Source organism: Dipodomys spectabilis, unplaced genomic scaffold (assembly GCF_019054845.1).
Source record: "Dipodomys spectabilis isolate Male_0828 unplaced genomic scaffold, ASM1905484v1 ptg000001l, whole genome shotgun sequence".
Lineage (NCBI taxonomy): Eukaryota > Metazoa > Chordata > Mammalia > Rodentia > Heteromyidae > Dipodomys > Dipodomys spectabilis.
In genome coordinates this window covers 22,085,593-22,098,540 of record NW_024870678.1, presented here as the reverse complement: position 1 = coordinate 22,098,540, position 12,948 = coordinate 22,085,593, and the positions used below count along the sequence as shown (strand labels likewise).

At 36.4% G+C, this 12,948-nt stretch overlaps 1 protein-coding gene across 5 annotated transcripts in view; it reads left to right on the top strand.

Moving 5' to 3' along the window:
• Window positions 1-11,694, top strand: part of Ahi1 (Abelson helper integration site 1) — a 129,425-nt gene extending 117,731 nt beyond the window's left edge. For all 5 annotated transcript variants that reach the window (XM_042688530.1, XM_042688848.1, XM_042688622.1 and 2 more), the window contains 3 exons: window positions 1,542-1,600; window positions 6,696-6,798; window positions 10,344-11,694. In XM_042688530.1, the coding sequence (XP_042544464.1) occupies window positions 1,542-1,600; window positions 6,696-6,798; window positions 10,344-10,346 (165 nt within the window). In that variant the 3' untranslated portion in view covers window positions 10,347-11,694. The remainder of the gene's footprint in view (window positions 1-1,541; window positions 1,601-6,695; window positions 6,799-10,343) is intronic.
• Window positions 11,695-12,948: the final 1,254 nt, after the last annotated feature.

The window sequence follows — 12,948 nt, the reverse complement described above, 5'->3', positions numbered from 1 at the left end:
ATATTTGAGTGTGCAAAGAAACAAGCTGTTCTACTTGGTTGATGCTTTCTGATTCAGGTTTTGATGGCTTTTCTGTACTTGTTGGTCTATTGCTTAAGGGTAGGTTAACTATTCTACAATTGGAATTAGTTCTTGACTTTGAAATTTTTCATATGTATGTACTTTTTCCCTAACACATTTTAACTGAGTCTGATCAAGGTGTCTTTGGTTTTTTTGTTTGCTGTTTGGGTCACTTACTGCAACACTGTCTTTTAAACCACTAAGTTTCCTCATTTTAATTCCTTTTTAAATAAATGCTTGATTTAAATCTGTACAGGTAACAATAATAATCACATAATATGGTCCAGAAAGCATAATATCCTCTTGAAATCTTTATGATAAACAAGGTAATATTTGTTTAAAAATACTCAGAGCTAGACCTTGCTAAAGAATATCTTTCAGGAATCTTTTTGTAACAGAAGAAATCTCAAAAGGGAAAATGAGCTTCAGTAGAGATAACCTTAAAAAAAGCAATAGTTATTCAAGACTGAAAGAGAAGGTTGTACTCCCCTTCCATTTCATTTGGTATTTTGTTATCTGGATCGTTTTAATTTAAATAATGTAGATCTGAATCTGAATCATCTCTTTTATATGTATATAATTCAAAACTTTATTATACCACATTTATATTTTATTTTTGAATAGCAAATCTTTTTCCATAATACCTAATTATCTCTAAAAGATATTTGCTACAGCAACATTAGATTAACTTATAAAATGCTATATGTCATATTAAACAGTATTTCCTAAATATACTTTTAAATCTAGAGGAAGCATTAATCCTGAAGAGTATAATTTGGGGTGTGGGGATGTGGCTCAAGTGGTAGAGCACCTGCATTTAGCAACTATGTGGCTAACACTAGAACACTAGAACCACTGTAGCAGAAGCATGATTTAGTACCACTGAAATGCTTGTTACTTTGGTTTTCTCATGGTGCCATTAATAAAGATTGGGAACATTGCATAAATGGTAGAGTGGCTGTCTGGCAAGAGCCAGACCCTGAATTCAAAAATGCAGTACTTCCAGAAAATAAATAATACAAAATATACTGGACAAATGTTGTAAGAGACAGAGTTTTCAGTTCAGAATAGTGCATATTGTTGAGTGAGTCACTATAAAAAAGTATACTGGAAAGATTACAGAGGAAAGATTATATAGAAATGTAATCTTAATGCTTAAAATAATATATATGCCACAACATAATAGAAGATTAATTTAGGTTTATTAGAAGTCCACCTTTTTTGCCACACATCTGTAAGCTGACTTCTTTTACAAATATGGATTCAACTAGCTGGGGAACTACTTCCTTAGCTTTCTATAGGAACAGAACAAATATCCTCATAAACATTCACTTTCAAGACAGGCATAGACATTCTTGTTCAGAGCATGTTTAGGGCATGTTCTCTCCTCATTCAGAAAGTTGGTGGGTTTTCAGCATGTGAATACTGACTGTTGTCTTCTCTCAGTTTTGACTTACTACTTGTTTTTTCTTCTTTCACAGCACTCAGTCAATAAGGACAAGTCCCAGGAGTTTAGACTGGGTTCACAGTCTATGGCACAGTAAGCAACTTCTTCTAAATTATCTGCAGTGATAAGTAATTAGATTGTTTTTTCATAACATGATGATCACATTTCAATTTTAACTTTGGATAACTGACTTCTAAAAGTTTTTAGCTTAAACTAAGAGGAATGTTTCAGTGGTTGGACTTAGAGAACACATTACAAAGTAATAATATGAAACAAAATAATGTTACATTCAACTTGAGATAACCTATCTTGACATTTACTTTTGTTTGAGCAATATTTGAAATAACAAGTAAATGATTATCAAATACCTATTTTGAGACATTAAAGAAAAATACTACTTGAATATCATCATTGTAGAATCATATTATCACTGACAAAACATAACATGAATGTTATCAACTATGAGTGGCTTAGCTATCCACACGTGCTCTTCCACTTCACCCGCACGTACACATAGGGATTCATGTGTGCACTCACAGACCATTCTTGCTGAATTTCCTTCAGGAAAATATAAATTCAAGTTAACTTGCTTTCACAGTTCAAAGAATAATTTTGTCTTAATAACTCAAAAATTCTGGCTGAAATGACAGTAATGTACAGGAACTGTCCAAAGCTATGCAGAGTTCACAAAACATTTCATTCCACAAATGAAAGATATGTAATTTTTAAATGGACTTTCAAAGAATTACAGAATTATGATGTAGAAAATACCTTAGAAATTCTTTCCACCACTCCTCCGTTCTCATGCTTGAGAAAACTAAGAGAGCCATGTATAAAATTCACAGGCCACATTTATCACCTGTACCAAGTTCTAAATCTCTGGCCCCAGGCAACTGGAGTTTCTTTTCTAGCTAGGTTCTTTGTCCTTAGTGAAGTATCGTTTTGTTGTTGTTTTCTTTTGAGAAGTAACCTATACTGATAAAGTATACAATTTTTTTATAGCTCTGTATAGTTTCAGACTATATTCACCCATATTAGGACATTTGTTTCTCACAATATCACTGAGAGAGAAGTAGACAAGTATTCTGACTTCTGTTTTACCAAGGGGGAAAACAAAATCTGAAAGACTGAGCCCTGTCCTGCAGGTGTTCAGACTGAAGAAGCACCCAGCAGAAAGTGGAGGGTAAACTAGCAAAAGATGTTCAAAGTAGACTGACTGGTGATGGGTTGGAGATTTGAGGTGGAGATAAGACAGACTAGAGATTGTGGCTCTTGAAGAATGCAAAATGAGAATTTAGGAGCAGCAGCAGGTTGGGAAGTAGAGGCAGGAGACAAGTCTTTATATGTCTATATGAACATGTGCCTGAGCAAACGTTTGTCTGTACCAAGAGTTTGGTCTGGTTCTAGGCCTTGTTTGTACTGCTAGAAAGAGGAACAATCAGGAACAGCCTTTCCAGATGAGTGACAGTGGTTCTTTTTTGAACATCAATCCAAAGGGGAAAATCAATGATCTCTTCTCTAGTTGGTCCAACTGCTGGGTGCTGAATTTCAGTGATAAGTGATACATAGTATATACCTTTGCAGAATGTCCAGTGTGGCAAGGAAGATACACAGTGCACAGTCATTTGCTAAATCTAGATTTGCTGAGCACCTCCCATGTTCAGTGTTCAGGCAAGAGACATAACAGTGAACTGGTAAAAATCCTTGTCTCAAAGAACTAACATTTACTTGTATGTAAAATAAGTAAAATGTCTATATCAGATGTTAGCTATACAGTGGAGAAAAATAAAGCAAGGGTAGGGAAGAAGAGAGGGAAGTGTGATGGTTTCAGTTTTAAATAGTATCAGAGTTCTCACTAAGAAAGGAAAATAAGTATATGCAGCAGGGAGAGTGCAAAGGGCCCTAAGGTGGGAACCTACCTGGTATCTTAAAGGGATGGTAAGGAAGTTGCTGAGACTTTTGGAGTAGAGGAAAGCAACTGGGACCAGTAAACCATTGAAAGACTTTTAGCTTTTAAGCTACGTAAAATAAGGAGCTTTAAAGCAGAGACAGTGATGAACAGTTTATTAGCATCACTCTAAAATTTTAGATAATAGATTTTTTTTAATTTAATAAGTTTTTTATTGTGAAAATACCGTACAGAGGGGTTACAATTACATGAGCAAGATAATTAGTACATTTCTTATCAAGCATTGTTGCCTCCTCCTTTGTTTTTCCCCTACCATCCCTGCCCTCCCACCTCCATGACTACACTCCCCTCCCCCACCGCAAAAGTTGTAAAGTTCATTTTTCAACATAGCATTTTGAACATCTCATTGTTGCAATGGTTCTGCCTGTATCCCTAGTTAAACAATTTGTTTTTTTCCCTTCCCCTCCCCAAATTATACCAACATCAAATACAGTGAAAATAGGGGTTATACCGTGGGGGAGGGACATACAAGCAACAAAACAATCACCTTATAAATGTTAGGAGCAATAGCAAGCAAGAAAAAAACCACTTGTGTCCTTATCTTGGAGTTCATTTCGACTAACATCATCTTATCTGACCTTTTTTGCTTGTCTCAGACATATACTAGTTATTGCAAATAAGGGAAACCATGGGACCTTTGTTTCTTTGGGCCTGGCTTACTTCACTTAATATAATTTTAGACAAGAGTAGAAGCAGACTAGTCAAGATAATATATTTTTTGTTGTTGTTGTTGAGCCTTGAATTCTTCAGCTCAAGGCAAGCCCTCTACCTCTTGAGCCACAAGGCCACTTCTGGTTTTCTGAGTGGTTATTGGAGATAAGAGTCTCACGGACTTTCCTGCCCAGGCTGGCTTTGAACCACGATCCTCAGGTCTTAGCCTCCTGAGTAGACAGGATTACAGGAGTGAGCCACCAGCACCCGGCTAGTCAAGATAATATTAAAGTTGCCATGTGAGACCTGATGGGTGCCTTGAAAATTTTGGACAATAGGGTTAATGAAAAGTAGCAGATTTTTTGTGCACCCATATACTACTAGCACTTTTAGTGAAATGTATTTGGTGTTCATTGAATTGCCTATTTAAAGCATACAGTTTTAAATTTTGACATAGATACATGGCCATGAATCGCCACCATAATTAAGGTAATTAGTATTTCCATCTCCCCAAAGGATTTCTTGGGTTCTTTGGTAATTTCTTCCCATTATATTTTCCTTCCCTTCTATGAGATTCTTATCTCCAATTAACTAGTCAAAAAAGCTGAACTCAGAGGTGGCTCCCATTGATGGAGCAACAGCCATAAGTTCAAAAACTCAATGAGAAAAAAAAAAAAAACCGCAATGAGAGTACCAGGTCCTGAGTTCAAACCCCAGAAATCTTCTAAGGAGTCCTAAAACCAGAACCCTTTGGATTAAGAGGGATAACCAAAATCATACAAGTTTTCTTTCTTAAACTTATTTATGTGGTGAATTACAATGCTTTTCAAGTGATAATAAATCAGCCTTCTATTTCTGAGACAAATACTACTTAATAGTGGTATATTTTTGTTGTATTTATTGTATAGATTTGTTCATTTTTTTGAGAAATTTTCATACTTTGTTACGAGGAGTGTATGGCTGTAGTTTCCTTATCTTGTAATGTTTTATTTAGTTTGGGTAATGGGGTAATATTGACTCCTGAAATGAGCTAGGAAAAAGTCCTAACTCTAGATTTCTATAAAAGTTAATACAGATTTAGTATTGTTTCCTCCTTACTGATGTCCTTTGATAGGGTGACATTATTCTCGTACTTTCCTTTAGTTCATTAGACATGATTTCCATTAGTGCTTTTTTTTGGCCAGTCATGGAGTTTGAACTCTGGGCCTGGGTGCTATCCCTCAGCTCTTCAGTTCAAGGCTAGCACTCTACCCCTTGAGCCACAGCACCACTTCCAGTTTTCTGAGTGATTTATTAGAGATAAGAGTCTCACCCACTTTCCTGCCCAGGCTGGCTTTGAACCATGATCCTCAGATCTCAGCCTCCTGAGTAGCTAGGATAACAGGCATGAGCCACCAGCGCCCAGCTTTCCTTTAATTCTTTAAACATACTTATACTTGTGGATTTCAAGTCTTTTGGCAACAAATCCACTGCCTGAGCCATCTGGGGCAGTTTCTCATCATTGCTAGTAGGAATATATACTCTCCTAAGTATCCTGCTTCACACACTTGCTGATCTTCAGGTTCTCTCATCATAAAACTCTACCCTTTCTGCAACCATTTGGGAACTGTAGCCACCTTGGTCTCCCCAAACTCTCCACTGACATTAAGGAAATTGCTTTCCCATGGAAGGAGATTTTCAGGACATTAGGGTGTATGCTCATCTTGTTTATCTTCCTCTCCAGGATTACTGATGTTCATTCACTGCTTGTGATTCAATATCTTGAAAACGGTTTCAAATATTTTGTCCAGTTCGGGGATTTATTTTGTTTGTTTTTATTTGTACTGGAATTTGAACTCAGGGCCTCCTGCTAGCTATCCACTGTAGAAGTTGAACCACACTTCCAGCTTTTTTTTTACTTTAGCTGTTTTTCAGATAAGAGTCTCGACTTTCTACTCTCAGCCAGCCTTGGACCTCCTTACAGTCTTCCATTTAAGTGGAGTAACAAATGCACACCACTATGCCATTCATTAAGATCTTAATGAATAACTTTTTTCCCAGACTAGACTGAAACTTCAAGGTTCCCAATATTTGCCTTCTGAGTAGCTGGGCATACAAACATGAGCCACTATCCTGGCCCTAATTTTTTTTTTCATTTTTACTGTTACCGTTAAGTTATTCAGAAAGAGCATTGCCTGTCCCACAGGTCAGGATATTGCAACTCTTTTATGCATGAACTCCCTTGACTTTTTTTCTGTCATTAAGGAATATCTTATGCATATGTGTGAACATATGTGTCTGTGTATGTCCATCTAAGTTGGGAACATTTTCTACTTTTCCCCAGGCATCTAGTATTCTCAGAGACAGATGGAACTTGTTTCATTCTTGTCTCTTTGTCATGGTTATTAAGGAACAACTGTCACTCTGTGAATAATCATTCATATAGTTCTAGCAGACATTTCTCTCCCTCCAATGCTCCCATTTTTCCTCCTTTTTATTCCCTCTACCACTTCCCTAAATCAAAGCCATAGTTGAGTTACTGCAGTAGCTTTCTTACTGGCTCCTCTTTCCCTTCTTTCCTTCCTGTAGTGCTGAAATGGGCAAAGAACAGAGCCGTGAGGACCGAGGACACAAAGCAGATATGCAGGCAAAGAAGAATGAGCAAATCGGCCGGAAAGTTACCCTTATAGAGGTAAGAGGAAAACCAGAAGAAGGTTCCATCATGTAGTCAACAGGAAAAGATTTAGGAAGGCTTGGTCAACACTGACAAATGCCAGATGGAGGAGAGGTGCATAAGAATTGACAACTGCTCTTTGGGAATTATAACCAAGAGGCCATTTGCAACTTTAGAGAAAGAAGTTTTGAAGGGAAGTCCTGGAAACATAAATCAGATTATCTTCAACCTAAAAGAAAATGTCTTTATTTTCTAAAAATCTGGGCTGTAAATGAAAGAAAAGACTAGGCAGAAACTAGTAGAAAACACAGTGTGAAGAAAAAGTCTCTTTAAAGAGGAGAATTACAAAAATATTTACAAACTGAGAAGCTAGAGTCAGTGAGAAGGAACCCTTCACTATGTGGTCTCAGAGAGACCATCAAGGTTCTAGGGAAGTACAAAGGATTTGCATTTAAAGATGGAAGGGTAGGCTGTGTTTACCTCTAAGACAGCACAGTGAGGAAATGGGTTTGAATGAGTGCTTTCTGTCAAGGGTGGACTTAAGAAAAAGAAAAGCCCGGCACCAGTGTCTCACACCAGTAATCCTAGCTACTCAGGAGGCTGAGATCTTAGGATCGTGGTTCAAAGCCAGTCCAGGCAAGGAAAGTCCATAAGACTCTTCTCTCCAATTAACTACCAGTAAACCGGAAGTGGCGCTGTAGCTCAAGTGGCAGAGCACTCACCTTGAGCTGAAGAGCTCAGGGACAGCGCCCAGGCCCAGAGTTCAAGCCAGAAGCAGATGGTTCATGTCTGTAATTCTAGCTACTCAGGAGGCTGAGATATGAGAATTCTGGTTTGAAACCACACCAGATAGAAATCGTGAGACTTTAACCAGCAAAAAGCCCAAAGTGGAGCTGTATAAAAGTGATAGAGATCCAACCTTGAATGAAAAAGCCAAGCAAGAGCCAGAAAACCCTGAGTTCAAGCCCCACTGCCAACACACACACACACACACACACACACACACACACACACACACACACACACACACACACACACACACACACACACACACACACACACACACACACACACACACACACACACACACACACACACACACACACACACACACACACACACACACACCCCAAAATTATAAGTAAGTATAAAATAAATTACATCTGATCTACACAGAAAGTTGAACAATATACATCAAAAGATGTTAATAGTTATCTGAGTGGTATGATTGTGGCGACTGTTTTTCATTTTATCTAATGTATGTATTTTCTGATTTTTAAACTCATTTTTATACTCATACTTTGATCATTCCTTTCAAAATGAAAGTACTTTCAGAAAGTTTCAAATACAATCTGTTCTTTCTTCATTTAAGTAACAAAGGCCTCAATCACCACCACAAAGTACTTGAACTAGGACATGGTCTTCTGGCTCCAAGTGCAGGGCTGTTTGCATTGCATGCGGCTTTGTCTGTTGACTCTTGACCTGATGGGAAGTGCTCACTGTGCTTGCAGGCAGAGGCTATGGCTTGCTCACATCTTCTCTCCAGCACTTAGTGAGACAACACCAGGGTTAGCCACAGAAGAAAACCTTCAGAAAACATTTCTCAGATTCAATTTCTTGTGGGATAGGGACTAGTATTTTTATGAACCTTATTTTTTACACATACCATGCACACAAACACTAATTTCTTACTCATTTTCAGATTCTTGTTATACATACTTTCCTTTCTCGTCTCATCTAAAGTGCCTTTTAAAAAGTGCTTACTTTGCTTCTCTTCTCTTTTGCTGTGAAAAATTTTGAACTTGGACTTACTGTGTCTGGGTGAGGTGACCCTTTTACCCCATTTAATGCCCTACTATCTCTTAGCTTTCAAGTCCCATTGCTGTCAGCACCCACCATGCCAACTACTATACTGGCTTTTTGGTAGTCTGCTAGAACACTTGACCATTTCTTCTCTTTCTCTCATCCTGTCTCTCTTTTCCCCTTCATATACAGTCTTTGTCATTCTCCATCCAGTATGCTTATTCCTCTAGTTACTCTGAATCATTTCCTTTGAAGTTATAGTCTTTGCTCCCTAATTCAGCTTTTGTTAAATTTCTTTATGAGTTTCCTCTTCTGATGGTCTCCTGACTTCTGTTTACTTTTCATAGTTCAGACTCCTGGTTCATTTAGCTTGTCCTACCTCTCTGCACCTGCAGGATCCATCTTGTTGATTTCCAGCTGTCCACTCCCCTTCTCTTCTCTTCCCTTTTCTGTTTTTCATCATTTTTCCTATCACTACCATGAACTCCTCTCACTTTGTATTGTCTTATTCTTCCTCTAAGATCCCTTTACCTCTTCTCTGTCCTTTCCAGAAGTTATCAGGGTCTCTGTGTGGCTTACATTTTTCTTCCCCATTTTTATCAGACACTAATTTAAGCAAAGTTTTACTTTTCCTGTCTCCATATAGGTATAGAAACAATTGTTTTTCCTGGCCCTTAAGTGGCATAGTATCTTAGCGTACTCTACCTGTAGTAATTTACACTCACTTAATTGCTTTCATTGGGTCACATCAATCTGTTTTTGAGCTGCTGTATATGAGTTTACCTGTGTAGCTCTATTTAATATTTAAAATCAGGACATGTGAACATACAAAAGATTTTTTTCTCTCATATATAAATTTTTCTTGTATGAAAATATTGTAACCATTTATTTAAGATTAGGCCTATTTCTAAAAGTGCAGGTGTTTGCTCTTACTTCTATGGGTGAGCTTTAAAGAATGGTTAGCCTTTGCCCTTTCCTGCCACATTGTGCTAGCCATTGCTTCTCCCAGGAGTGATCAATAGAGTTGCCTTCACTTTAACCCATTTATCATTGTTCAGAAGCTGCAGTTTGTTTCTCTGGGCCTCTCTATTTAGAGAAAGACAGTAATACTTTGTATAAGTCTAGATTCTCAATGCTGCCTAGATCATTATACTGAAAAGTCTAGATTTGGTTCAACTTGATTATCTTGCACAAATTGTAGTACCCCTACCATGTGGTTTCTAAGAAAGTAACTTCTTGTGCATCTACATACTGGTTCTTCTTTTTTGTTAATGACATAGTTTGTTTTATACCAAAGCTGTGTCTAGATATATGGTTAGACATCACTGTCATGGCCAATCAAAAGTGACACCAACTATTTTGAATTAGTTTGAAAAATACAATTAAATCAAATTGTAAACATTAACACCAAAACATCATCCATGAGTAATTTTCTTTATTGAATGTAGAACTTTACTTACTCTGATTACTTGCTTTTAAATTTCTGGAAGTTATGCAAAAGAGTTTCTATACTACAGAAGTATATTTCTCTTGTTGTTATATTAACTTAATGATGGAGAAAGCTTCAAACAAAATTTGCTAATGATAAAAGAGATGTCGAAAGTATGTTTGACAAAGTAGATATAATAATTACTTTGGTTGTGTGTTTGTTATTATACAATGACTTTACTTACATTTGTTGTTGCCTGTACACACTAAGATTTGGCTATAGCTGAAAAATACTGCTTCATTAAGTACCTTTTTTGTACTTTTCTCCTTAGTAAAGAGTTGAAGAATGAAGAGACAACGACATGTATAGAAATGAAATGACAAACCAAATGGAATTTCTTCTTAGAGGTTAGAAAGTTTCAGATCCAAAGGAAAAAACATCTACTGCTTCTTGTCTTTATGAAAAAAACTAAAGAAATTTAGAAACGAAGTGTGGCTGGAAAAATCAATGTGGCTTTGGAGCTTAATTATTACAACCCATTGTGATTGTTGTTGGTCAGAGTATTAGTACTTCTATCCCAGTAATTGTATCAAAATCACATTACCATTGTTGGCAAGCCAGTAAGGATAAAATTATAATTGCTGCTCAGCAAACATGAATAAAAAGTATTTGTATTGTTAGAATGTCTATTAAAAATCATTCAATATTGTATCTGTAATGTGGTTATGTGTGTAATGTTATGCTCAGAATATGAAGTATCTGCTTTTAAAACAACCTTACTTAAAAGATGTTCCAAAATATTGTGTGTTTAAAATGATGCCAGTAACAAAGGCATTAAAAAGAAAACAAGTTGCTTTTTAGGATTAAAATTTTATGTTGCTTTTGAGTGAATTATATATGTACTTGATAACACCTGAGTTAAAGTGATTTGGGGCTGGACTAGCAACCCTGTTCCAAATTTCCTTCCTTTTAAATACAGGCAGTTCATATTTAAACATATAAGTAATATGTAGACTTAACATGCCATAATATTTATTTTAGTTTTTATATTTGTTTTTAAATTATTACATTGTATTATTTATTTATTTAATTCCAGAATAACAGTATTATTACCATGTTGCTGGCTTGTTTTAAAAGTTTGATATAATAGGGAAGTGTATTTTTTTACTATCCTTTTTTGTCTACAATATGTTATCTGTTGATAAAATATTTAAACCCAAAATGAATACCAAATTAATTAGGAGAACTTATTTACCAAATAGAGACAATTGAATCTATTAAAATGAGTGAGAAAAGCAGTGTTGGGGATTGAGATGTAAATTTTGTCCAGATGTATACTTTATCCAAAGTGAAATACTTTCTAGTAAGATATGTATTTGTCTCTTATACTTGTATATGTTGTAGAAGCATTAAAAACGGCAACTATGACCCTGCTATAGAGAACTTGAAAAGGGGGGAGGGTACGGGTGCTTTCAAAAGTGTTGTGTAGCATTGCTGATTGCTGCGATCTGCAGTCGTAGCACAGAGTCTGTTCTGCTAGTGCCAAGCTTCTGTCATTCTGGTTGTATCTCTGTGCTGCAAGTACAGCTGGGCCTGGGCAGCTTGAGTTAGCCTCATGTAAACTTCTTTTCTGTCTTGTGAATGTACCGGATAGTTTTCAAATAAAGATATATGTCGCTGCAGTTTCAGCTTCTCATTTTGAGATGCTTGGTTGATTCTCTGATTTGAATTGAATTCACAAAGGATTTCAAAGGGGTGTAGATTTTAGTCACTTATAAAATATTCCTTTAAGGGGACGGGAAAAAACAAAATACTTAAATAAGGATTAAAGTTGACCCATTGTAGCAATGAGATACACAAAACACTGTTGAAAGTGACCTTTACAACTTCAGCGGTAGCCTTGGGTGGTGGGGGAGGGGTAGTTGTAGAGGTGGGAAGGAAGGGATGGTAGGGGGAAAACAAAGGAGGAGGCAACAATGCTCAATAGGAAATATATTCACTACTTTCTTCATGTAACTAAACCCTCTGTACAGCATTTTTACAATAAAAAACGTACATAAAAGAATGAATTAAAAATAAAAAATCCCTTTATTTTCTGGAGAATCAAGTCATATAAGAAATGTTATTCATAAAATTATTTATTACGTAGGGGAAGAAGTAGATGCTTTATTGCGATATGTAAAATCACAATAACAAGCAAATATTTCCTTTTATTGCAATGTAGTATTTTTATTCATTTGAAGATATATTATATCTGTTACTAGTGTATTCAGAATAACTCAGAGCTGCCCTCGCAGTGTAGGAGAGTGCTTGGAACAGAGATTCAAATACAAAATGGAAAATTTCAGTGTTAGAGGAATTTGGTTGGTATGCAAAGGATACTCATACTTGTAATGAGCAGGGGAAATATTTTATTATTAAAAAATTCACTTCTGGAATTGGCGCTATGGCTCAAGTGGTAGAGCGCTAGCCTTGAGCTGAAGATCTGAGGGACAGCACCCAGGCCCAGAGTTCAAGCCCCATGACCTACAAAAGAAAAAAAATTCACTTCTTTTTCCCAGACTCCAAGGGCAATAATGCATTTAATACTAGAAAGATGAACTAAAAAGCCATTTAATGCCCTCATTCTTTGTTTTTGTCTATCTCTTGTATAAGTATTTTAACTCAAGACAAAAACCATATTAGAGATGCTAAATATTTACCACATATTGGTGTTCATATGGAAAAGAAGAGGCTGTTGCAATTACTGAAGATAACAGAAAGATATAAGGCAAATACTAGGAGAATTGGCTCTATGTAAAGCCAAGTCCTTTTCTACTTTTTCCTCTGTCAATGTAAGACTGGGGTTATGTTCATGAATAGATTGATAAAAAGTCTTCACCACACCCACTGAGAGAAAATGGGCTGGGAAATCATGAGAATGTCTTCTATGTAAT